Raw genomic sequence first — 27,680 nt, 5'->3', positions numbered from 1 at the left:
GATGTATGTATGTATGTATGTATATATATATATATATATATATATATATATATATATATATATATATATATATATATACATAAATATATGAGTTTACTTTGTGAATTTATCGCTCCGATTTGAGACAGTCAGGCAGTTTATGAGTTTGTATTTACGAGATTTGAAGAGAATGTTTGATTACAAAATAATCTAATGTTAACGAGACTGATCCAAGTGAAAGTGGATGGATAAGAGTAACAACGGACTTCACTGGCAACATACTGGAGGTGATCGCGCCCTCCTAAATTGACGATAAATTCTTTTCTCAGTCGTGCTGTGAATATGTAAAAGACTGATGCCGTATGTTGTGGGTTCGAACCCGAGTGAAAACTATCCGTATTGAGTCAGACTTATTCCGAAGTTTGCCATCTATTTATGCATAAAGCGTGTGCAAATAGAAAGTTTAGTATGCAAAAATATGCTCAAAAATTTTTAGGCTCACATCAATACGTCAGATGAAATATATAGATAAATTTTATAATAATATTGCTCTGTGATCTTTTCATGTACATATAACCAACGCGTCGTACAGCAATGGGAACGGGACTGACAATATACAAGTTGAAATCGTAAAGTAAAAGAATAATTTTCATAATTACAGGACATTTAATAGTTAAGAACACTTTACGTCATTTAAGGACTTTTAATAGTTATGAATAATTTGCAATATTTCAGGACATTTAAAAGTTACGAATGGTAATAGAAGTCAATGCGATTACTCTGTCAAAAAATGATTGTCATTGTTGAATCTTCTGAGTATTGAGTGAATGTTCAACCTCACCCGGTTATCCCTAAATAATTTCATTATTATACGTTCTCCTATCAAACGGTAAAAATACTTGTAAAGAATTCATTTTAACATTTTGCGTATGTAACAGTTGCAATGAAAATGTTCCAAGTAGCTATAAAGAAATAAAAAACAAATCAAGAAATAAGTAAACACATCAGGGATATAAGTAAGTACAAATTTGTCATACAGATACCATACTTTTTGGCTAAGAAGGTGATTTATTTTGTATATATGTTTAGTACCTACAACTTGAATCTCAAGTTTTCGGCAGCGGTGGGTTCTGCAGTAAGGGGTTTCATTGCTCATCGAGATAGTTGGACAATCTCTGGTCATGTTGATTTCCTAGAGTGTCACGCACAGATCTGTCTGAATCATCGAAAATGTACATCATCGAAGAGACCCGGTATCGTAAAACCACAAGTGGGAATATCCATTCCATTTTGGATTTAGATAGCTACTTGAATATGTACATGGGTTCATCTTGACGAATGGAATCAAATACTCCAGGGATGTTGATTCGTGTTTTAGATTGTTGAATTGCGTCGTGTGCATACTGCAATCCTTATAAATCATTACGTCACATGTTCTGATCCCTCACCTGCTCATATTGATTATCTAATCACATTATGCAAATAACGCGAGCTTTAAAGGGCCAGTAGCTGTTACTTTGATAATTTTTTCATTATTTTTGTTTAATGCCAACTACAGTTTCTTATTCTACTTCCAAAAGCGTATTGAGCAATACAGTACTTGGCTTGTCAACTCAGCCTGTGCATGTGTAAACTGTGTTGTTATTGTTGACAAGTGAATTCTGGTCAGGACTGGAATTCAAATGTAAACAATAAGAGCGCATTTTACACGTTTTGATGCTTTGTTGACAAGCTAAATAGTGTTTCAACATGTTTTTGGGAGAGGAACAAGAACTTGCAATTGACATATAAAACAAAAAAGTGAAAGAAAATCATCGAAAGTTACAGCTTTCCCGTGATGACGTCATGCTAGGTGAAACTAAGTATTTCCCGACAAAGTATTTAAACTGTGATGATACCTTAAAAATTCAAACCTGTGTCTCGCCTTCATTTTAACAAAAGTTAGTTTTGTTAAGTTATTGTTCTTGGAAACAAGACGTCGTCCAAACGAAAATTATCACACAATGCTTTATCTCAGTGATCTTGATGTGTCAGCAAATTCAGCATTCGTTCATTCATTCAACAGTACAATATTGTTGATTTTTCTTCATTTTTTGCCCAAATCAATCTGGCATGATGTTCGATTAAATCGCTGTGATATCGAAATACGAAACTTTACGCGGGACACACAATCTTAAACCTTGCATAAATTAAAATTTAAAGATGAACACCGCAAAGTTTGGACATTCAGATTATTGTATCAGAAGAATACAATCATAATACCCACTTTTTGCTATGCTACACCTCAGTGGAATCTGTTTTAAAACGCTGAGAAAATTAAGCTATCCCCATAACTCGTTTAAGCCACAATAGAAATTTAATTTTCCCACGGAGGTACTAGTATGTGGCCGCCATATTTAATATTGAGGGTGGGTATATTTTAAGCAATTTGTTACCAGTGACTTAAAATAACAATTTTCTGTTGTGATTCAAGAAAATTTGGGTACAAAGATTCTTCAGCAGAAGAGTACGCAAGGATTGTATTTTTCAATTTCTTGTTTATAATGTGAATAAATGCCAATAAGTCGAGTGGTAATATTTATTCTATTGTTATATCAAGAATATATATGTCAAGCTTGTCACCTCTGAAGTGACTGATTACTCTCAATTGTCGTCTTCTACAATCGTTCAATTTTCAATGATTCATCTTGATCATTTTCATCTAGTTTAATGTTGATCTGCATTTACCGATTAGGTTCAGTTACTCACTTATGGTGAAAATGTACACCGGTGTGGACAATTATAAAGGTAAAGCCACCTATTATCAACAATACATTGTGGACCGGGGTAAAAAGGCATTATAACGGGGATGTAGTCTTTTAAATTTGTCGGACAGATATGGGAAACAGATTAATGGAGTTTAGAAACTGTACTTGCATTTTCCTACGTTCAATTTCATTGCTTTACATGGAGCTAGCGAGGCCCCTGAGCTCGCCTTTGAAGTTCGGGAAGTGAGTCACTTCCGATGAAGTGATTAGGTGTACAGAAACACACTATTAGCAGGGGACAGACGTTCTATATGGCATCAAAGACGAACAAAGCAAAGACAGCAAAATAAAGAGCCAACAAACATCAAATCAGAAGCTTCGGTCCACAGATTAGAGTATTTAGGCATACATGATCATCCCATCGTTTGAGATACTATATGACGTACGAATTTTATACGACCTATTGCATTCATGTCTTGTTAATTATTCACAGACTCTTCTTTTATGATCGCATAACACTGTAAACCTAAGTACAGTGGTATTTCTGTCTACTTTCCAATGATCGTTGTGGTTTTTCAGTGTAAATTATAGAATACTTGGTTCTTTTTACTGTAACAGTCAACTCGATTTACATACAGGTAAGGGTTTGCATGACAATTAGGGCTGTCGACAATGTCACTTAGGGTATCAAGGAGATCCACTTAGGCATAAAAGTCAAAGTTCAATCACGGCAGATATTTTGCCGATTCTATTTTCACATTTTCTTGTTTCCCCCTACGGTTTATTCTTCATTACCATTGTAACACGGACACTTATCCAAAAAGGGTAACAACTACGTATCTTGATTTTGTTTTACACTATAGGGAATGGTCAAATCTTAAGCGTATGAGGTCAGCTATTTTACCCTCGTTTTGAAGATAAACTGAGAAATCGTAATTACATGATTAGCCGATGTTAACGATGGATTGATAAGAAGACGGCATCACTGGTAGTTAGATGTATACTGGATGAATTATTCTATGTAAACGTGCTCTTAGACGAGATATGTCGGCTGCAAGGATGGTTGTCTCTGGTCGCCATACTGATGTGAAAGTTGTACAGGGTTACAGGTGCATCACTGACATAAAGAAGTATCATCTTCACTGAAGAAACCCATGTGGACCATGAGTGTGCTACAAACGTTAGTTAGGTGTTCCTGGGCTTTGACCTCTGTGTTTATCACCACAGCTATCATGCTTCTCTCATTCGCACTTGCCATAGGCCGCAGTGTGGACTTCCTACGCTACATAGCATATGGATGTATCTGTGTATTCGGTGCTTGTCTGCTCTTTGCCGTGCTAGTATCCTGCTTTAACTACAAATACATGGAAACTAATCAGCTGAGAGAGCAGGTACAGACACTACAAGGAAATGAAGATGTAGTGGAAGAAGAACCGTGAGTTGGTCTCTTTAATACCAGCTCACAAACTTTACGAAAAAAACAAGACGATCATGTTTATATCAGCTAAGCTTTTGAAATTTGCTACGACACAATCGTGCATAGATACAAACCACAGTACACCAGTTCTCCATTACTTATGCAACAGTTTATGTTTTACCATACACAACAGTATACTGTCTTTGACAGTGATATTCGGAGACTTTTCAAGACATTTGACACGAAACAAACATGTTTGTGTCATCGCTGCCTTATGTTACATTTACCGAGCGTTTTCGTCTTCCACTAAGTTTTGTCAATGTGTTATGTCTTGCTCATGAGCTCAGGGTTCAGTGTTTATCATTTATGTTCAAACCAAAGGATTATAAAACTGACGTTACATTTCATTAAACTTATTTTGCAGTATAAGTCATCTGCTTTATCCTCGATACATATGTAATTAATCTATGCAGTTTACGAACTTAGTATTATGATATTGTGGGACGTATCGAATGTAAATAAGATTTTACCTGAAATTTTTATCTTAACGTCGACTTAAGTGCGTTCAATTATAGTTCCCAGCAATTATTATGTTAAAGTAAAATCAAGTAAAGTTTTACGAACATATGAACTTTAACATGAATTGTGAGACTGATCAAATCATTTACATAAATTTGAATAATTATCCTTATGGCTATGTCCGATTTTGATGAATTTGAATTCTTCGGCAAAGGTTATTGAGATATAAAACATACCAAGGTGAGTAGATAGCTGGGAAATCATCTTTGACAATGTTTCATATACCTCTTTTAACATTGGAAAACAGAAAGGTATTATGGGAATGTTTCGAAGTGTCAGTCACAGTTTTAAGATATGTAGAAGACATAGTGAATTGTCGCCTACGTCATCATCAACTTACTCAAATGCCGTTGAAGATTCAATGGGAATATACAGTGTCTTTCTTCCGTTAACATTACCAGCCCGTTATGAGAGAAATTTGAAGATGATGGTAGGACTGATTGTTTCATGTCTACGCCTATTCCCATTATGAACCAACTCTACATAATACAACCAGCCTGTAGGCTTACTGTGCTTGTGTGGATCATCAAAGAACTACGGGCCATCAATGCTTGCAAACTCTGGTGTGTGATATACCAAATTTAACCCGCCAAAACTTTAAACCATTGGCGAGCATAGACTGTTAGAAAATAAAGAACTTGATTGCCAGCCAGCGTAAAGTACATGCAATAGCTTGAAGATTCATGATCCATACTCGGAATTACAATAGAAAGTCTACAGTGTAGTACAATGTTTTAGCATATGTTAACCAATTAGCATACCAACTAGTTAGGAATCAGAGCGTCTATTGCAAACCGGTCACACTGTCCTGGTCAAATTCCTCTGCATCAGCAATGGTATGTACAACAGCTGTCAGATATGTCATTTCTATTTACTTTATACGACATGATCAAATTATGAATGTACACTGTAATCGCCAAGTTAAATTTCTAAGTCGACGATCATGACTTTAAAGTCTTAACTTTTGCAATATTACTCAGTCAACAAGCAAATGTAGGTGTTGTCTAGTTCAACTAGCGTGCTTCTGATAGAAACTCAACTCTTTTATAAAAATAAATGTGGATGCAAATTAACGTGTGCTACATCTACATTCAATCTTTCAGTCGGATACTACATTAGTTAGAAATGTATCCAGACATGACTGAGATTAGCTGAAAGGTAATATATAGGCCAAGTTTTCGCCGACTTTACCTTGTTGTCATGACACTGTTGACATGTACTGACAATTGATCCCGATAATATTGGAATGACCTATCTCCTGGGTTTGGAATGACCTATCTCCCGGGATTGGAATGACTATCTCCCGGGATTGGAATGACCTATCTCCCGGGCTGGCCTATTGCCTATCGCCAGAAGTTTGTCATCACCGCAAAACACAATGTGTACTTATGCTCCTTAGTAATATACCTTTAGAATTGTAAGCTTTGAACAAACTATCCCAAACGGCCATGTATGGTTTGTTAAATGACACACAACAACCTTGCCAAGCATGTCAAAATTCAAGGCCAGTGAGTATATTACAATTGACCACAATTCGAATGTGTTATCTATGTTACATTGAGTTGAGAAATCACAATTGTCCTATAGGCTGATGACAAACATATTTAGATTCGACTTCTACAAACCTAATGAACAGTCACATATCTACATCGTTCAAAATATTTTAGGTCAGTTGCTACTATGAGTATAATTGCGATCAACACAAACCAGTGTACTGACAGGACAGAAATGTAAGATACAGTAGAGATAAGACTAGAAATTTATACTCACATTCTAACAGCTTAATTGTTTACAGTTCATAATGTCAGAATCTTCCTAACATGTTCTATGAATAAATATACAGAAAGTTTACACTGTTTGAGTCTGTCTACATAGCTGAGAAAACCATGCAAGTAATAAATATGAGATGATAATGAACTGCGATATGTCATACTCAATTTTGTTATCGAAATAATAAAATGGAATTTACCAGTTTTTTCATCATGAGTTTGAATTTTGTCAATAACTGTCGTATTTTGTAACGTCTAGTCTTCCTCGATGCACTGTATCATTTTATTTCATGGAAAGATGAAATCAATTCATGCCATGAAGCTTGACAATGGTTTGAATTTATCGTAATCAGAGCAGCGAGACAGCCATGTATACCCTATTATGTAAGTTATCAATACCGTCGCCGAAGAGAAGGCATACGACATCACTGACGATATGTCATCCCAGGTCTCTGTGTCAAGGTCACGATCTGGGAATCAGCGGCATTAATTTTTGCGTTTTTATATCAAGTGTGACACTGACAGTATTAGACGCTGTTGGAGCATTGCCTTAATAAGCGTGTCTAAACAATCATCGTTACCAAATTACTAAAACAGTGAGCATTTCCCGGTGCGTACCAAAGTAAACTGACATTTTACTATGTAAATCAATGACTATTAATCATAGTGACTCCATGAAAACCTGGCAATTGCAACGCCTTACATGTTCATCGTGTTTTGTATACGTGTCAAATTCTCCCGGGATACGAAAATGATTCAAGTCAAGTCAAATGCAGCTGCTACAATGATCAAATTTATCGCAAATCATTCAGAACCTGGTTCATTATCTCTGTTAGTGATTATCAATATATATTATAAAGAGCCCCGTACATCAGTATTGAGCATTTCCGTATGTGAGTGGTGTAATAAAGCATTATACAAAGCACTGGAAATTGTTTCATGACAAACGTTTACAACTGAGCGAGTTCAATTGTAAAATCCACTACAACCTTTTCAGCCACTCGTTACTTAAATGACAGCCAATATATTACTACGATGAAATCACACTAACTAACGGATATACAATATCGTTCACTGATCAATTGTAAGAGCTTTCGTATTACATCCTTTAGCTTGTCCGCAAGAACGAACCTATTTCAAAATCAAGCCATGACAATTTACAGAAAAATTCAATACTTCCAGAGAATTGATATGCTGATTTTCATGCATGGGGAACATATCAAGGTGAACTACCATCCCATCAATATTCTGTTAATTAATATAGCAGTCGTACAATTCTGAGACTTTGACTTTTCTCGAATGTTGTTCTCGAAGTGTCCTCCTAAGTGAAAGAATAATGGTTTTCTTTTTGTCTCGATGCATGGCATACAGAGTGTTTCTGTGATTATCAATTGGATGGTTTTCAAGTTTGGAAATGAAAGATACAGACGAAGACTGCATGTAAGAGATGAATTAACGCGGCCTCACTTTAGAACAGAAACACTAGATTTAATCAGTGTAACAATTTGATATGATACAAACAAATTTGGAATAAACCAATCGATCAATCGATCAATCAAGACAGCTTGTTGACCGCTAAAATCCGGTAACAAGATTTCTTTACACAGAACAAAGAGATGCTGGGATCACAGTCAAGTTAAATTGAGTCCTTTAAACTCACATAAAGTTGGTAACCGGTATGTTCTGTAGTCTATCCTTCATCAAACTGCTATAGAAGTGATAACTGGCACAGTCTATGCTATTCTTTTACATTGTAGGGTTTTAAGAGAAAGTGTATCGCCATATCATTTCAGTTTCTGTACCATATATATCGAAGATATTTTGAGAACAGTTTTGCTTTATTACATTTACACATTTTAATGCACCTTTGCAATAATTATTTGAAAAACAACCAACTTTAGCCACATCAAATGATAACAATGTGTCCCGATTAGCGTCCTATAGAGGGCGCATTTCATTCTCTCTGATTTACGTTGACGTGTGTACGGCGCTTATCTGACAAAATGTGCTTATCTGACAAAAATAACTAATTACTGCTTGTAGCCTTACTCATTTGTGGAAAGTAATCCCTCAAACAATACTTCGTCTGTTAAAACACACAAACGAAATCTTAATCGGAGCAGTCTAAAATCACAAACATCACAAAATAGCCACATAATAGTTAAAAAATACAGTAAATTTCATTGATTGCGTAAAATCGCCGAGCACCTCAATTAATCACTGTGTACACATCGATCGACACACAGAGGCTGTCTTAAGGGGTAGAGGAGAGGGCACGAGGTCACATGAGGTCGTCCGCTCTCACGGTGGCGGGAGTATCAAAATCACCACAATGGCAAGCAGAGTACTTGTGTTTTTGTTTTTCATCACCTTCCTCGATCGCTAATTTTGCCATTTAAGTACATAAATTATACTCAATAAACATGCAAGTGGATGAGAAGAAAAGCACCTACATGTTGCAATACGGAGTCATCTCCATGGCTCAGTGAGCGAGCCCGAGCCCGGCCGATGGAAGAACAACCACAATAAAAAGAGAGTAGTTTACAGAAACAAGTCCTTTTTTTCAACTAGCACACGTCGAAATGCAAAGAATATCCGCAGGTATTGATCCAAACAGAAAATAGTACTTCAATCCGATATGAAATTACTTTGCATTTCTTCATCCTGGCATCATGAAGTCCGGCAAATAATTTAATAAAGAGGCTCACGCAGAAGTGGCTAGTTATTTAGCGTTGTCTTCGTATTTATAGTGCATTTTAGACTCTAATCGTATATGTAAAAGGCTATATGAATTGATATTTCGTAACATAAATAATGAAGGGAATGATAGGAAGGAATGGCAGTGCGAAACTAATGCATTATGCAGCATATTTCTCCCAGCACTTGCAACGTCATCTGACACTGTCGTCGACAATAATTGGACACGAAACCAATTTCAACATAACGGGGATGTAGGATACGAGTACATTCTGTGATATGATTAATTGAGGTTCTAAGATAATCATTGTTATGAATAAATCATTAACTAGAATATGTGCATAGCAACTGTGGCTTAAAATGTACACGATAAAGGAGCAGGAAGGGTTTTTTCTGAATTCGACATAGATGGCGCATGCGTTAGAATTTATCCCTTTTGATTATGTTCTGAAATTCTACTGAAGCAAAATCCTCATTGAGGAAAACTAGTCAATTACCAATGTCAGTACTCGAAAGACTTTATGCTCCTATTGATAGAACTTATCATATTTATATTTTTATTTCTATCTGACTGACTGACTGACTGACTGACCGATTGTCTGTCTGTCTGTCTGTCTGTCTGTCTGTCTGTCTGTCTGTCTGTCTGTCTGCTGCATGCCCTTATGTATGTATGTATGTATGTATGTATGTATGTATGTATGTATGTATGTATGTATGTATGTATGTATGTATGTATGTATACGACATGTACATATGTATCTATGTATCAGTATTGTCTAGCTGGTAGATTAATAGAGTGATTTGTTGGTAGTCTCTATCATGTTGACAAAGCTTCGCTTAGAATTAAAGAAATGAAAAAATTGTGTCAGGATCAGGAAGTACTGTTTAACATTTGTTTAAGCAGTGTTGTACCAAGCTCTTAAAAGCGGGATATTTGTTTCATGATTGATAAAACTCGATATGAAACTATTAACAAATCTGTGGAAGATATTTTCATCTAATGAAATTGACATTATTATTCAAACCAAGTCTCTCACTCAAACTCTAACTATTGCGGTTTTTGTAACAATTTTATTACCCTGTAACTTTTAATCACGACTTTTAGCGACATATCAGCATTTGCACTCAAACAATCACATATATCAAAAAGCTTAGAGAAGAGGAAAAGGGCTTGTTGTATATTTGGCAAAACAAAACTATCATTTTCATCTGATATCCATCAGATATATCCATCTGATATATCGTTTGGATTTATTAAGTCTTTCACTTTGATTTTGTTGTTATAGCTGCTATGGTGTTGAATTCACGTTCTACTCCAAATGTACAATTCGCATTCCCAATTAAAGTAAGCCGACAATATTTTATTACTAAATCTTTGAGGCTATAGTACTATTTGCTGAACGTGATCTAATTACGATATTCGGCTGCTGTTTCCAAACACATTGATAAATCTTTAATTTCTACTTGTGTAAGGTAATAGGCTACAATATTAAGTTGTAATATTATATTACTGTGCATATTACTATTCAAAAGAGGCTACAGACCTAGATTTGGAAGTCACGCTTGCATGTGAGTGCAGTGTCAGACCCTTTGGACAAATCAAGAGCATAATGCGAGCTCGGTCAGGTTTAGATCTGATCTTGTTTCTGCAAAGCCCTACAGTTTGGACGATATGAGGCTGCTTTGACCACTGCCATACTATTTATTGAAGTAAAGATATGTTCAATAAATCGACAAAATTGCAGATATTTTTGGATGAGATAACAGGGTGCATGATATTCAAGGTCCTGGGCAAATGAAAACAAAACTCACACAATAATATACTCATGACAACTTCCATAATATACACCTAATGTGTACTTAATATAGTGTGTACTTTTTCGTATTCTCTGTCCCAACAAAAATATTTTTCTTCGATTCATTCAAAACTTGATATTCCTTTTCTAACACATCTATTGTAATGTGTTTTATATGGTTACGTCAGCAAAAAACTCTTAACCATCTCTGAATTGAAAATTCATGCAAACAATATGCCTAAGCTAGACCATAGGGAAATCGGAAGGTGTGGTGAAATAAGGGAGCGTTCAGTTATTATGGCCGGGGATGGACCGGCAAATTCTTCCTGTGCATCAGTCAAAACAAGTGACCCCCCTACCCATTGCACCAAAAAATTGATGACCCCCATTTATGATGACAAAAATTTCATGACACCCCTCCCCCCTACATTGCTTGAGTAAAGCTGCACACACAAACATGTCTGGAGGGGGGGGGGCGATAAAAAAAAGAATTCTCAGATTTTTTCAAATGACCCTCCTTACAAACTCACAAGGTGTAAAAGTTCAAATTTCCCCTTCTGACTCGCTATAATTTTGAAATTACCCCTCAAAGGGATTGGACAGAAATTACAGGTGGATCGCAATATTTTTGCGCAAGCGTGCCCATGTTTAATAATTGGATTCAACTGATCAGCTGTTTATAATGTTGATTCACTATACATGGTAGTCTATGAGAAAACTATATAATACTTTTTCAATGCAAAACTATATCCATGCATTTATAGATATTTGATAATTGACATAAATGTACTTCATTGGAATAGGGTTGTTACAACTGGTATGTGGACAAAAAATTGACTTTAGAATTTCACCAAAAAATTTCATCCAATATACATGGGAGTCTATGATAAAATTGTGAATAATTTTTTTCCAATGAAAAACTTGCTATACTTGTGCATATACAGACGTTGAATAATTAACATAATTGTACTTGATTAGAATATGATGGTTAAAGGTGCATATTAAGCTTATGTGTACAACAAATTTGATTTTGGAATTTCACCAAAAATGTTCATCCACTATATATGGGAGTCTATGAGGAAGTATGAATAATTTTTTCCAATACAAAAGAAGGTAAACCTGTGTATTTATATACTCTTGATTAGACTAGGGTGGTTACAAATGGATATGTGTGTAAGAAATATTATTTTAGAATTTTACTGAAATGTTGATGGTAGTCTATGAGGAAACTATGAATAATTGTTTTCCATAACAAAACTATTTAAGTCTGTGTGTTTATGGACGTTTGATAATTCATTTTAAAGTACTTAGTTAGACTGGGATGGTTAAAGGTTTATATGTGTGCAAGAAATTGGATTTTGAAATTTTCACCGAAATGTTGATTCACTATACATTGGAGTCTTTTAAAAAACTATGAATAGGGGGCCTAATTTTTTTTCAATGCTAAACTAATAAATTGATTTGTGCTTTTTTAGGTGTTTGATAGTTGATGCAAATGTATTTGATTCAAATAGGGTATTTGAAAGTTCTGATGTGGACAACAATTACGATATTGGAATTTCACTTAAAAGTATAATTCCACTTTTCATGGTACTAGTAGTCTACAGGTAACTGTTAAACATTTTCCCTGACAAAACTTGCCATATTTCTAATATGTAAGTAACAGGAATTGTTCATTGCCCTCAGACAAGCCTCAGAATTGCCAAGGTAAGATGTTCATGTGACAGCTAGTTATACTTTTGTTCAGATTTACAGTTAAATGACTTCAGAGAATGAAATCATCCAGCGAATCATTTTTATCACCCAGAATATTTCTGAACACTGAAACTGCTTTTTGACCGGACGGATACTTATGAAAATTAAGTGACCCCCCCCCCCCTCTGAGTTGTTTGAAAAATACATGACCCCCCATTTGCAGTTTTCAAATTTAAGGTGACCCCCCCCCCCTGCAGGCCAACCCCCGGCTGTAATAACTGAACACTCACTAATCTATCCGTCGTGACTATGATCCTCGACTTCTGATTGTGTGGGGTAGACGTATACGAGTTGCAGCTCTTCGCTGACCTCGCACGACCTTCCTGTACAGTGTTTTTCTTATTTGATCACTTGCTATTCTTACAGTCTGTATCACTACTTCACCCCTTCCCTGAAGCTAATGTACCCTCGGGCGTAAAAGAATCGTAATTGTCACAGTTTTCGACAGGTATCTTCAAGCAATTTTAACTTCAAAAGTAAACATCGATTTCGCGTCACATGTAATGATTTTCAGCCGTAATAATGCGTGTTATTTACTGACCTAAGGGCATTTACAAGTGATATGTTGTTTGAACAATAGAATGTTCAGAGATATTATAAGGCGATACAGTCATAAATATGAGTATTTTAGTATTAGACAGGGGTTTCACGAATCGATACAAGCATAGAGGTACTCATTCAATAAGTAACACAAACTTAGGGTGTCAAGGTTTGGAGTTCGTGTAAGGTCACGACACAAGCACTAAAATAGAACAGGGCTTGCAGTGTTACAGACGCATTCTTGTGATCTGCGGTTAAACAGTGACCATGGTTTACATGAGATGACTTAATTGGTATTCTATATGGTGTGCATCGACAAGAACGTCATGTACAATTGTTGGATGGGGCAGACCTAATTGGACATGGGTAAGTCTATTCTACACTTTAGGCGATGTTCACATCAGTGAACCTCAGTAGTCAGGCACTATAAAGCCAGGGCCAGTCGGCTAAAGTGGTTGAAGCTTGTCCAAATTCGTTTATCGAGGAAGTTAATTATAATCCAATCTACCTATGTTCAGATCAGGCAGCAATGCTCCCAACTGCAATGTAGCGATCGCATGATTAACAGTCAATTATTTTCAAATCATGATCCTAATTTTTGTACACCGAACTAACCAGCACGTTAAACATTCTTCTGGTACGAATATAGCAGTAATTGAAATGTCAATAATGAAAGACTTCAACGACTGTATATCGTTCATTTAATCGGTAACGGCTTCCCTGGCCTATTCATTTGGAAACAAAAGCACAGAAAAAATCAGATTGTCGCATACCTTTCGTCAAAATACCCAGTTTGCGTGCGAACCTTATGGTTCAAAAGACGGAGAGTATTATAATATGAATACGGGGAGTCGGAAGTATGTGACCTGACGTGACCGTGTAACCATACAGAAAGCTCAATTTTGCAGTCAGTATAGGTCCGTATGTCTGGTTAATTCGTCTGAACACAGGCCAGGGATTTACCTTGGCCTTCACTGGATGACCTCCGCTGCGCACATGTACAGTGACGTATGCACTTGACATTGTCATTGAACTTCCTTCAATATTGTAATTGGTTTGTCGGCATGAAACCCACTGTGAAGGTCGAATGACTACTATTTTGAATAGGACATTTGTTCTGCATTACAGGTAATGGATCACAGATTGTTGAACCCTACTGTAGCACATCAACTTAACGTTTGTGTCACGTGTGATGCCTTATGACAATTACGGGTTCTAAAGGTGAGCTATTCCTGCTGATGACAGCGTACGTATTACATGGTACAGGATGCACCAAGTTGCGAGAGTTGGATAGCATTGACTCACTGTTTCATTACTGTCTGATGACACTTCGCAATGCTTCATGGAACTGTGATTCTCTTAGAAACATTTACCATAGGCAAAGGCTCGGACTCGTAGAAGGAGAAATGTGACAGTCACAAATGATTAATCGTTATGCACAGAGATTGACATTTGACATACAGTTTGATGAAACGTCACTTGGCTGACTGCCAAATATGGAAAAGGCTGAACAGAGCGGACCAGGCTTACGTTTCTGGCTTTGTGTCTTCATCAGTGTTTGTCTACTCATTAGTGGATTAGTTATGTTGGCATTTAATGATCATTTCATTAGAGTGACAGGATACCTTCTGATATCGTTCTCCGTACTAGCACTGATCGCTGCAATGGCATGTTGTTGTTGTAACCTGTTACAGGAATTACCAGCATCACATGCACAAAATAACATAGACCAGAACTCAGAGGAAGTCCTGATATTTCGTAGTGGCCAGCATGAACCACCAAAGATGTTCAAATACGATAATTTAGCTTTCAAGGGAGTTGACGTAAAAACATACGGAACAGCATATCGAGTGTAGCTGAATTGGTTACCATGGCTACATTGTGTGAAATGTTTATAGCTTTTTATAGCTTTTTATCCATGACCGAAATCGTTGATATTTTTTATCAACATTCTAACTGCCAGCAAATTTATATCACTGATATGCTGTGAAAACAGTAAACTGCTTGATCTTTTATATTAATACGAAATGAACTGATATTATTTGATGTCATAGGTATCAGTGTTGACGTCATATCAACAAAAACTAGTTTTGACCGAGGGACAGAATGCGACAGTTGTTTATCTAATATCTGGCTGAATCTTTCATTTAAGCTACATTCACAAAGACTGGGTAGGGAGCTGGAGGAATTCAAGGGAGATATGGCAGATCTTGGAGCCTGGGGGGTTGACCTGTTTGCACTTGATGAAGGGGTCACCGTGGAATCTGAAAATATTTTACATACACAGGATGCGTTGATAAGCTGAAAGGGACAAAGTCACTTTTTTATCTGTTCTATGATATCAAGAAAACTTGGAATACTTGCATAAAGTCACTCAGGGTACAAATGACGACGGTACATAACTGCAAAAGTGTAAAAAATTATGCCCTTCGCTGAATACAAATAGATGATTTTGTTTGTGACCTCAAGACAAAATGGATTTTTCCTTTTCCTACTTGCTTTCCTATGAAAATAAACATTGACAATGTAAGGGAAAGCTGCTATCCTTATCTATATGAAAGGCACAGCCAATTGATATTTCACTACAAAAGCTTTGATGAGGTCCAAACTTTGGTATATGTTCAACCATGCATGGTGACAGTTGTGCACGGAACTTGGTGTTTTAGTACATACCGTATGTTTAATCTTGTTTAGCTGCAAGTAGAGCTAAGGTTGTGCACAGTCGACCAGTATTTCAGCATGTTTCAATAAGTCAAACAACACAAACTACTTTTTCATATCAAACAAAATCCAATTGCAACATAATAGGGTGTAAAACAACAGACTGTTGATAAAAAGAGTAAAATACTGAAAAAATATATCAAAATTTTAGTTTAATATTGCTGGCATAAGAAATGTTTGGCCATATAACAGAAGGGGTTCGCACATTTTTTACCATATAGAGTGATGAAATTTTAATGTTTTGAGGGTATTGAGGGGGTCTAAAACGAATTAAGATTTCAGATACGATTCCTCAAGCCCTATCATCAGGTATTTGTGAATGGAGCCTTAGTTTGCAAATTCCTGGATAGTGCATGGAATGCATAGTTCCCATTTGCAGTAAAGCAGTGTTTGGCACTGGACACTGTCGGCATGCTAATTGAAGTTATGTGAATATGATACACCATTAATATCATCAAGATAAAGTGTATTTCAAAATCTTGGTGTAACCTTGATGTCTTCTCAAGAAGCTTTGTTATGTTGGTAATAAACAGTTTCTTGTTCTCATATCGAAATGCTTGGTGCTCAACTTTTCGAAACAACCTTCATGGATGTCATTTCCAATATTATCGTGACAAGTAAATTCATAATTTGAATTCGGACTAGAATCAATTTGTCAACAATAACATTGCATATTATGTAAACAATGCTTTGTGTTTGAAAGACCAATGTTTTGCATTTCACCATACTTCAAATGATAAATGAAGAAATTGTATTTTCTTGTCAATGAACAAAAATCAAAGTTACAGGAGCTATTGTTCCTTCAACTGCTCCACAAAGTAAACAAGCAAGAAGTTTCACAGAGTACACCATCGTTCAATCATGTAATAAATGTGTTCTTTCAAGAGTTATGTGGTGTTAAGCTACTTATTAACGCAAGGTCAGAATAACAAGATACCACAACACGTTTTATGGTTATAATATATGATTTAGAATGATGACGTATTTTAGTATTCAATATGACCGTATCTCCAGGTCATCGAACACACAGATAAACGGTTCTACCGAGTGCGTTGACAATAGGCCAAACCCGGAATTCGAATCGACCACGGTACAAACAAAGCCATGTGCGCAAACGCGCACAGACGTACGTGTATTTCCATACGCGTTCAGTACACATGTGGGTTTGTTTGTACCGGCATCACGTGATTATTTGGGCGTTCTGAGTATGTAGAACAGCGTACGCATCGCGTCCTTTTTATTCCGGAGTAGAACCATTCAGAGTTATGAGTGATCGGGTCAAAATTCGACCGAGTCATTCTTTGACGTACAACTATTTGCCTAGTATTCTCCCCTCAATAATTTTGAGAAGCAAAACAAATACAAATAAGGCATATATACTTGAAATGACTGTGTAACGACAGTTGCTGGTCCATAGCAGGTCAGTTTGATAAACTCATTACATAATGAGTTTATTACTGTTGATTCATATCACTGCCGACAAAGAATACAATTCAAACATTTATAAATCAGGGAAACAATGGTTTTATTCGTGTTCCCCAGTGATTTGTCTGAATCATGATTTTCATACACTGCATTTGGATCCATCAAATGTGTGCACATAGACTGACATACACTGCAATTGGATCCATCAAATGTGTGCACATAGACTGACATACACTGCAATTGGATCCATCAAATGTGTGCACATAGACTGACATACACTGCAATAGGATCCATCAAATGTGTGCACACAGACTGACATACACTGCAATTGAATCCATCAAATGTGTGCACATAGACTGACATACACTGCAATTGAATCCATCAAATGTGTGCACATAGACTGACATACACTGCAATTGAATCCATCAAATGTGTGCACATAGACTGACATACACTGCAATTGAATCCATCAAATGTGTGCACATAGACTGACATACACTGCAATTGGATCCATCAAATGTGTGCACATAGACTGACATACACTGCAATTGGATCCATCAAATGTGTGCACATAGACTGACATACACTGCAATTGAATCCATCAAATGTGTGCACATAGACTGACATACACTGCAATTGAATCCATCAAATGTGTGCACATAGACTGACATACACTGCAATTGAATCCATCAAATGTGTGCACATAGACTGACATACACTGCAATTGAATCCATCAAATGTGTGCACACAGACTGACATACACTGCAATGAATCCATCAAATGTGTGCACATAGACTGACATACACTGCAATTGAATCCATCAAATGTGTGCACACAGACTGACATACACTGCAATTGAATCCATCAAATGTGTGCACACAGACTGACATACACTGCAATTGAATCCATCAAATGTGTGCACACAGACTGACATACACTGCAATTGAATCCATCAAATGTGTGCACACAGACTGACATACACTGCAATTGAATCCATCAAATGTGTGCAATAGACTGACATACACTGCAATTGAATCCATCAAATGTGTGCACACAGACTGACATACACTGCAATTGAATCCATCAAATGTGTGCACACAGACTGACATACACTGCAATTGAATCCATCAAATGTGTGCACACAGACTGACATACACTGCAATTGAATCCATCAAATGTGTGCACACAGACTGACATACACTGCAATTGGATCCATCAAATGTGTGCACATAGACTGACATACACTGCAATTGAATCCATCAAATGTGTGCACACAGACTGACATACACTGCAATTGAATTCATCAAATGTGTGCACACAGACTGACATACACTGCAATTGAATTCATCAAATGTGTGCACACAGACTGACATACACTGCAATTGAATCCATCAAATGTGTGCACACAGACTGACATACACTGCAATTGAATTCATCAAATGTGTGCACACAGACTGACATACACTGCAATTGAATTCATCAAATGTGTGCACACAGACTGACATACACTGCAATTGGATCCATCAAATGTGTGCACACAGACTGACATACACTGCAATTGCATCCATCAAATGTGTGCACACAGATGACATACACTGCAATTGAATCCATCAAATGTGTGCACACAGACTGACATACACTGCAATTGAATTCATCAAATGTGTGCACACAGACTGACATACACTGCAATTGAATTCATCAAATGTGTGCACACAGACTGACATACACTGCAATTGAATTCATCAAATGTGTGCACACAGACTGACATACACTGCAATTGAATTCATCAAATGTGTGCACACAGACTGACATACACTGCAATTGGATCCATCAAATGTGTGCACATAGACTGACAGATTCTGCTATGTTATTATTGCATTTGAGATTGTGACGGAATGTGAGGCCGCAAGATTTTCACGTCTGAAACAGTTTCCAGTAAAGACACTAAAGCGTTATTTGCAGACAGCTGTAAAGTATAGTTTGTCCAATGAAAGATTAGATCTATGATTTCAAACCTTCCATCGTTTCAGAACCATTGGGTATAAATTTTCGCCATAAAATCTGATAAAGCTATCCGAAAAGAATGACATATCAAATATATGCATTGTCCAGGCGTAATATTCAGATAAAAAGTCTCAAGATGTACAGCTATAATAAGTGTGAAAGGTCATAAATTCCCACTAACAGCAGAAACAAACGAGTGAAAAAGTTTTGATTTGTGATTTCGTAAATGAACCAATAAGATAGCAAAACAACACTTTATTTCGACTGCCCCTTTCAAGATTAAACCACACTGTTTATTGCCTTTTTATGCTTCATCCAAACTTCTCTCTAACTACTTACTTTTTCTTGCACAATAGATTAGAAAATGGCCAAGGTCAATTACAGACGCAAATCAAGTGAGTTCCAAGCACGGCAATGATATAATGAATGAAATTGTTTTTTCAAGCTTTTTAGTGATTGATTATATGATGACTTTGATTTATGAGATATGATAACTTATCATTAGCAATCTCTACACAGACCTAACCTCTAAATATTTCACAGAAATCTCTCTTTGAAAATGTATTAAGAAATCTGAAACATGTCGTTGCATTTGTTCAGATGCAGCAGAATTTTGTTTGATTGTTGTTGACCTTGCCCTGTGCATAAGTCAAATGTATTGTTGTAACTCACTCTTTCTTAGTTTAACCAACTCAGATTAGAATAATTTCGGCGTGCTTTCATGCAAAAAGAGGTAAAACTGAATGGTTCGAACAATGTTTTAAAACGTAGAACTATGTTTATTGTTTTTTCTGGCGATGGCATTTATGCTGTGTTCATAACAACCATTGACAACCTACGATACATTTTCATCTACTGATGTACAGGTAAAGCGTCGAGTGAGTGCCGTTGAGCCCTCGACGAAAATAGTAACCCGCAAATTAAATCAAGAGCAACATAACTGCGCCTCAAACAACCTAAAGGATAATGCTGTTAAGAGACTCATGATCAGCCGGGCAGCAATCGATAATAGTGTGAGTGAGTGTGTGTGTGTGTGTGTGTGTGTGTGTGTGTGTGTATATGTGTGTGTGTGTGTGTATCGCTATAAAAACAAATATTATGTATCAAATTTTAACACCACCTCGAAATACAATACAATGGTACATCCCAACATATAAATGAGAGTGAAGAGGTAAGGATTTTTAGTTCTGACTGTCTGTCTGAAGATTGCAGGATGCATGAAACTTAAGGGGGCGCTGCGCCCAACACAGCGTATTTTGCTCCTAAAACACTTTTTTGCACATACTCATTCAATTTTAGTTAATTTGTTGACCCAAGATCAAAATATACAGTGGTTGGGTTCACCTTTTAGCTTGTCAAGCAGTCGTAAGTTACGTGATAAAGAAGTGTAAAGAAGTTGGTAATTTATGCAAATGATAGCAAAGTACCCGATTTCCCAGCTTCTCTTTTCTCCCATTTCAGTATTTCCAAATAATTTCACTCCACTCTGGCTGAGTTAAATTTTCTGAAATTTTTACATTATGTTCTTTAAACTCTGCATTTAAATTTTGCTAATCATGGTTTTAATCACTTTTTTGAGTGTCAATCTTTCAACCCATGCCATTTTAGAATGATGATAGATAATGCAAAATTAAATGGTCGTTTTTTTCTACATATACTCTTCTTTCACGTGAGAATAGTGTTAAATTTCTGACTTAAATTAATTTTTAGCATTAATACCAAAATTGAGGTTTTTTACCCCAAATATATACCCACTTCATCCTCCGAGTAAACTATTGCTACCATATTAAATGTTTGATTCTCTGCTTTTTGTAAATATATAGTATGAGGGGGTTTCCTTGTCATCTAAGAAGAGAAATATTCCTTTGAAAAAATTGTGTTGGCAACATGCAGCTCCACCTTAAGTAGCAGATATTATTACTTTGTACTTGAAGTAATTTGTGTTGTTATTTATAACGCTCTGTTTTTAGCATTTAGCACTGAAATTTTCCAAGAGAACTCTGTATACTTTGATATATATATATATATATATATATATATATATATATATATATATATATATGTATATATATATATAAATGCAAGAATGATAAGTATGCAAGAAAACGACAAAAACATAATAAAGCGGAATTAAATCTTGTAAACTTACATCAATACTTACCACGGTCAATTGTAGTAAAACTTTAAAGCGAAATTTGAAAGCCACTGACATGTGAAAGAGCGTTCCTTACAAAAACGTGTACACTGTAATACACGACACTGATGACTGGCGAGGTACTTCAATCGATAGAGGTCGCTGTTCAGGTCTCCTTTTCCCCTGACCTTCAGTTCAGTTGACACCACTGTGACATGGAGTAGAAAGATAAAATGTCGCTGCAAAGGTCTCATACTAAGGGTCATCGAGGATAGAATAGGTGACTCTGTATACGGAAGTCCGCAAGTGTGCGAGATATCTTCCCTTCTTTCACATAGTTCGTCGAAAGTTCTATGTACTTCACACAATTGATTGTCAGTGACGTATGATTATGGTAATTATTTCTAAAGGTTGGGCCTTTTAATGGACTGCGATACACAGTCTCATTATGTAAACGCCATGTAGACCAGAGTATGTTTATCAATACGACACAAGACGATGAACATGTTAAAATCTGCACAACATTCATTCATAATGTATTGCGTACGCTTTGTGGACTTCGCTCACAACTCAAGTAGGCGGCTGCGTGGTAGTAAACATGTATTAAGGTTTAATGGTTTCGAAAGTTTGACTGGTTTTGGCCTTACACGTCCGTTAAATTTGTAAGGTAAGTGCTTCTCATCGTACAACGGGTATGATTCGAAACCATTTATGAAAAACACGACCGTGGTTGAACAATGAATGACCTATTTACATTTCAAAAATGCCATGAACCGACCGCCAAGGAGTGGAGGTTTACGTAGACTACAGAACTATTCGTTCCTGGTACAAATCACGACCAACGCTCAACCTGTTTAGTCCGTTTCCGACTTGAGAAAACTGTATCTGTTAACTTTCAATGTCTGTCTTTTTACTTTATAAAAGTAGTTGTGATGTTTTCGCACCGAGTTCTTCAAAGTGGGGACGGTTTTTATATGACCTGAAACCGTAAAACCTTGTTTAATTTCAAATAATATTTCTAGTTCCTTTGTCTGACATAGCAGCCATTGTTATCTTCTACAGTAACTGTCATTGTAATCGGGGTATCAAAAGACACTATTTGTCAGTAAAACAATCCGTATTGTTCCGTTACCATTGAGCTTGGTATGACAATGTTGAACTCGAGTCTGGGCATGCGCAAACTAATAGGCAAGTGGGGACACACGGTACCAGTACGCTTATCGTTGAAAAGAGGTCAGAGTAGCGACACGTGGGCGTAAAATAGTATTTACCATCACGTCACTTCAGATTATACAGACGTACTTCGAATACCACACCGAACAAATCCCAAATCATTTGTCGCTCTGAGCTTTGTTTCATACAAAACCAAGGAGTTGGTATAGCCAATATGTTGCATCAATTCAACGGTTTGCTGCTTACACCAACGGTGAGTTCATAAATAGCGTCGTTGACGCGTGACGAGACTTTTCACCCATTTGCCGTGAGAAGACAGGCAGTACAACAGCCAGACTTGTTTCCTTGTCTAAACAAAGATGACGTAAAGTTTGGGAGTGACAGTGAAGACAAGCCGCCGAACCGTGGGCAGTACTTGCTATTCACAAGTTCCTGTCATAATCGGTGTCCTCATGGTAACGCCAGCAAAACGAATTATCAACAAAATTCATGGCCATATTTCTGTTGAAACGCATTTCCTGTCAACTTCAAAATGTAATTTCTGAAATAATCCGCTTCATGTTATATTTTACAATTCTACCCTACAGCCGTGACGATCAAGCGAACATCGAATCTACCAGGATTGCTAGTCACCAATTGGCTGCAGTGATGAATTAACAAGTCTTCTGACCTCAGTGTGGGAGTGCCCTGTTAATTCCGCCACACCTTGACATCCATGCGTAATCACAAGATATGAAACATTACATCCAAAGCGATATTGGTGTTTTCCAAGCGTAATTTTCCCTCTTCGAACCATGGCAACAACTCACGACAGATCAGTTTTGTTTCTTTTAATCCCCTTGATAGTGGCAACTCTCGCTCTGCCTATTGGAATAGGACTTTCTTTCATGGTAATGAAAAATGGAATTTTAACAGGCATAGGATACTGTCTTCTGACAGTCGGTGCAGGATCCATTGTCTTCCTCGCTGTATCAGCTGTTTTTATAGGAAGGTATAGAAAAAAGTACATTTACGAAGATTACAAGAACGAACAGCGGCGGAGATCGAGTGCAGATGCCAAGCTTCAAGAACAAAAGGTATCAATGCTGAATGCAAACATTGCTTCGCAAATAGAGAAAGGGCGAGAGGAGAAATCTGACTGGGAACAATTGCCAGTATTTAAATTACAACCTCCTCCACCGGGACGTAAGAAGAGGAAACAAGAGTGCAATACCGAGGATCAAAGACAGAACAAACCAGTTTCCATGGAGACAAGGTAGGACAAATAAATCAGATCAGAAATTAATTATAGCTACAAAATGAATTTAGTTATAATGACGATGTACAATACCACTGCTAGCACTCACCACATTCTAATGTGAAAATTCCTACACGACATACTATAGCAGAGATCATCGTTTTCTCCAGGGTCTATGATTGAAATAAGAGTTTCGATTTCAACATCAATATAGGCCTACACAATGAATTATTATTCCCTCGTTGTAATAAATGAAATTTGGCTAAACAGGCAGACGCATTTTACACTTTGTCTCACGTTCATGACTGAGAGACCATGGAAACGTGGATACACTCATACGTTATATATGTTACCGCATCCACGTTGGGGTTTTTGAATACATGAATTCAACTTCCGAAATAAATTCGTCACAGCCTGTAACAACTTCCTATGTAGTTTGGTTGGGGTTTTCGGAGGAATGCGTGTAGGATATAAAATTTGTGTGGGTGTGATATCAGACGTTTTTCAGATACATTCTTGTGTTATTCCAAACAAAAGACTGAGGATTCGCCGTCCTGTCTCCCTTTTTGTTTTGTGGTTATTTCTGTCGCGGAAAAGAAGTCAATGCACCAAAGAACTGCTAACGTCTATCGACAAAACAGGGTGATATGTTGCATGAACTGTAAAAGTTAATTTGTTCTTTCAGTTTCGGGTTTAATCAATTAGAAAGAATTCATTTTGAAAAAGATAACTACATATTTTGATATATTAGTTCAGGTTTCATTTTTAATCAGAATAAATGGGTACCCACGCAAAATTGTCCCGAGCAGCTAGTTGTAAAATTTTACGATAATGTGTGTGGTATTGTGTAGATAAATTTTGAATAAATATGGTGATAGAGAGCAAGATGTATTTAACGTCCAAGATGTCAGATATTACAGAAGGTCGTGAAATATCACACGCCGCCAAAACAATTTGTGGAGTGTTTCATTTAGAGGAGAGTTCCCCTTAATAGAATCATGGACGTAACATCCATGTCAGAACGAACACCTACATTCCACGTGCTTAGTATGCAACCTGTGTTCCAAAGTACAACGCCCACGAACAAGACATCTATACATGAAAGTTAACCTGATAAAGCCATGTCGCGTCAATGCGTGGCGTACGTACTGAATTATCATAGAATAAGCGAACTACTTCTAGGTACGTGTTGACTACGAAACAATAGGCACCAAACAACAAACTGGATTTGAACACAATCATAGAATAAAATATATCAGCGAATGTTAGAGGGACCAATAGCTGTGACTTTTAATGTTTTCGCTGTTTTTGTTTTGCACATCAACTACAAGTTCTTGTTCTACTCACCAAAGCAATGTTGAAACACCAACTACTGACCATGCCAACATCATCTATATGTGTATGCTCTGTTGTTGTTTGAATTTGAATTCCAGTCCAGACCAGAATTCATGTGTCAACAATAACAATGCAGTTTACACATGTACAGACTGGGTTGACAAGCTGAATACTGTGTACAGTATCTCGGCGTGCTCTGGGGAGTAGAACATGAGTTTAACTGCAATTACATTAAAAACAAAAACGGTGAAAAGGTTCACCAAACGTTACAGCTACCAGCTCTTGTGACTACGACATCACATTCCAGTTTTGTAAACTTGTTTTGATTACTAAAGTCGCTGTCTAAGAGGCAATATTTCTTTTGGTTTTATTTTTAATAGGCCAGTGCTAGTTGTGTCGGTCATTGGATTCTAATCATTACATGACAATAAACGTTATTTTACGAAGAGAACTGAAACATTTGCAGATATACCAATATTGTACCTAACAGAGCTTCAAACTTGCTATAAGAATGGTCGAAAAACGTAGCTTCGACGCCAGTTACAAACAAAATTCGAGTGTCTACCTGAAATGTGTGATGATGAGATATTAACTCCGCCTATACCAGCTGCAAACTGTACGATAGATGAAGGTTTACTCGACGCCAAAATCATTTATAATCAATATTTTCTAACGATTTTTATGTTCTACATCACTGCAGAGAAAAATGCAAACAAAAATCTCTCTTGAATATGTCCAACTGTGTGAGTTTCCTGAAACATAGCTAGTATACAGATAATTATATTAATATTGATAAGTTCAAATAAAAATCTCATATCGTTGTGCATGTAAGTTTACTTCATCTAGATTACATGCTTGATACTCACGTTAACAAGTTGAGTTGACCTGCGTGAGTTACTGAAATAGACCATTCCAGTTATCATTTGTCTCTTGTATGCATTTTAATTTTACGTTTTCGTATTTTACATTGGCAGCAAGCAAAATACGAAAACTAGTCACAACAACAACAACGCCTACGTGATCTTGCCAAGTCACTGGAAACACATCGACAATGTGAAGAAGTTAAGTCAGCAAGTAGATGTAAATACCTATGGAGACTGGATACTGGTTGATAACGCCAATCCCAAACGTTACTCTCAGCGTTCTGACAGTACAGCTAAGCAATGGACTCACGTTGACAATGTCAAGTGTAAAAGGATATCGCCATTGAAGAGACTGAACACTTATTGTGGAGAAGAGCAAAAACAGCAATCAACTAAAACAAGGAGAAATCGCGCAGAATCAGTTTAGAGGATTATGATGAATTTCAAAGTCCATATTTATTTAAAACTTGCACTTCCTTAAAGGGAAGCATGCTGGATAGTCCAGAACAAACTGAACTTTTTACTAGTGTACACCTGTCGCTACCGCAATGAAATATAAACGTGACATCGTTTTAACGACGGGTGCACATGGACATTACTTTCGTATGGTGGGTTTGTTTAGCCTATGCAACGACATCAACCATGTCACTCAAAGAAATAACCCCTATGGCCGTATCTTGACTTGCACTGTTGCATAGCAGAACAGCACGTGAGCCATTAGAAGAAGAAACAACTGGAACGTTTAAAAAATACTGAAGAATATTTTTAGAGGGTTTCTTTACTTAGTGTTAAATATTTCTGTTTGCATTTATGCATTGATTCATTCATTCGTTAGTTTGATCGTGTTTGTTTGTCTGTTTTCCCCAGTGCAATAACATCAAGTTAACAAGCAACGTTTAGTGTGACAAATACAAGTCTATCTATCGTATAATAGAGTCATGAATAACACAGTACGATTAAGGCTTTTGCCAGGCATTTTGTATCGAAGCAACGTCACAATTGACGTACATGTTTAGGGCCTATTTATTATTGATGTTGTTAGTATTATTATTACATCTATCATTAATTCGTACACTTTACATAGTAGGTGACAGTTTCGATAAATCGAAATCTTTCGTTTCACTTCATCATCGGTGAGATAACCAATATTTATTTCATCTCACGAGAAAACGTTTTCACGTTGTAGCCAGGAACAACAGACATTTTTCATATTTTTTTTCGAATTCAATCGGAACATTGCTATATACAGAGTAAAGAAAAGCGTTCCGAGTCTTGTATTTCGTAACTTTCAGTTCTGATGATATTAGTTGTACAATAACAGAGAGAGCTGGAACAATCTTTTTGTAGTTAATGATTTCGGCAAATGAGTGTTTGTGTAATACGGGTTTCAATGGGTCATGATGTTGTAAGGGAGAGGTGTCTATTTATGTTACTACACTATTTCGAAAATAGAATTTAATTACGGTTTCATTAAACAGATTTCAGAACTACTAAGCTTATGGTAAATAC

At 36.6% G+C, this 27,680-nt stretch overlaps 1 protein-coding gene and 1 long non-coding RNA gene across 4 annotated transcripts in view; both read left to right on the top strand.

Annotated features, from left to right (window-relative positions):
• The window catches only part of LOC139152107 (uncharacterized), an 18,548-nt gene extending 11,840 nt beyond the window's left edge, over window positions 1-6,708 (top strand). Inside the window, exon 2 of the long non-coding RNA XR_011556553.1 lies at window positions 3,590-6,708. This is a non-coding gene — a long non-coding RNA (uncharacterized lncRNA). The remainder of the gene's footprint in view (window positions 1-3,589) is intronic.
• A 6,753-nt stretch (window positions 6,709-13,461) lies between these two features.
• LOC139152097 (uncharacterized) lies at window positions 13,462-27,665 on the top strand. Of its 3 annotated transcripts, XM_070725200.1 has the most exons (4): window positions 13,462-13,645; window positions 14,408-14,500; window positions 23,324-23,991; window positions 26,283-27,665. In XM_070725200.1, the coding sequence occupies exons 3-4, from the start codon at window positions 23,531-23,533 to the stop codon at window positions 26,596-26,598; spliced, it is 777 nt and encodes a 258-aa protein (XP_070581301.1). In that variant the 5' UTR covers window positions 13,462-13,645; window positions 14,408-14,500; window positions 23,324-23,530; the 3' UTR covers window positions 26,599-27,665. The 3 variants fall into 3 exon arrangements, with proteins under 3 accessions (XP_070581301.1, XP_070581302.1, XP_070581300.1); XM_070725201.1 differs by lacking the exons at window positions 13,462-13,645; window positions 14,408-14,500 and adding an exon at window positions 21,775-22,230; XM_070725199.1 differs by lacking the exons at window positions 13,462-13,645; window positions 14,408-14,500 and adding an exon at window positions 22,496-22,989.
• The last annotated feature ends 15 nt before the right edge of the window (window positions 27,666-27,680 follow it).

The sequence above is a fragment of the Ptychodera flava genome, chromosome 15, assembly GCF_041260155.1.
Source record: "Ptychodera flava strain L36383 chromosome 15, AS_Pfla_20210202, whole genome shotgun sequence".
NCBI lineage: Eukaryota > Metazoa > Hemichordata > Enteropneusta > Ptychoderidae > Ptychodera > Ptychodera flava.
Note: the sequence above shows the minus strand (reverse complement) of the source record. Positions and strands in the feature narration are given on the sequence as shown.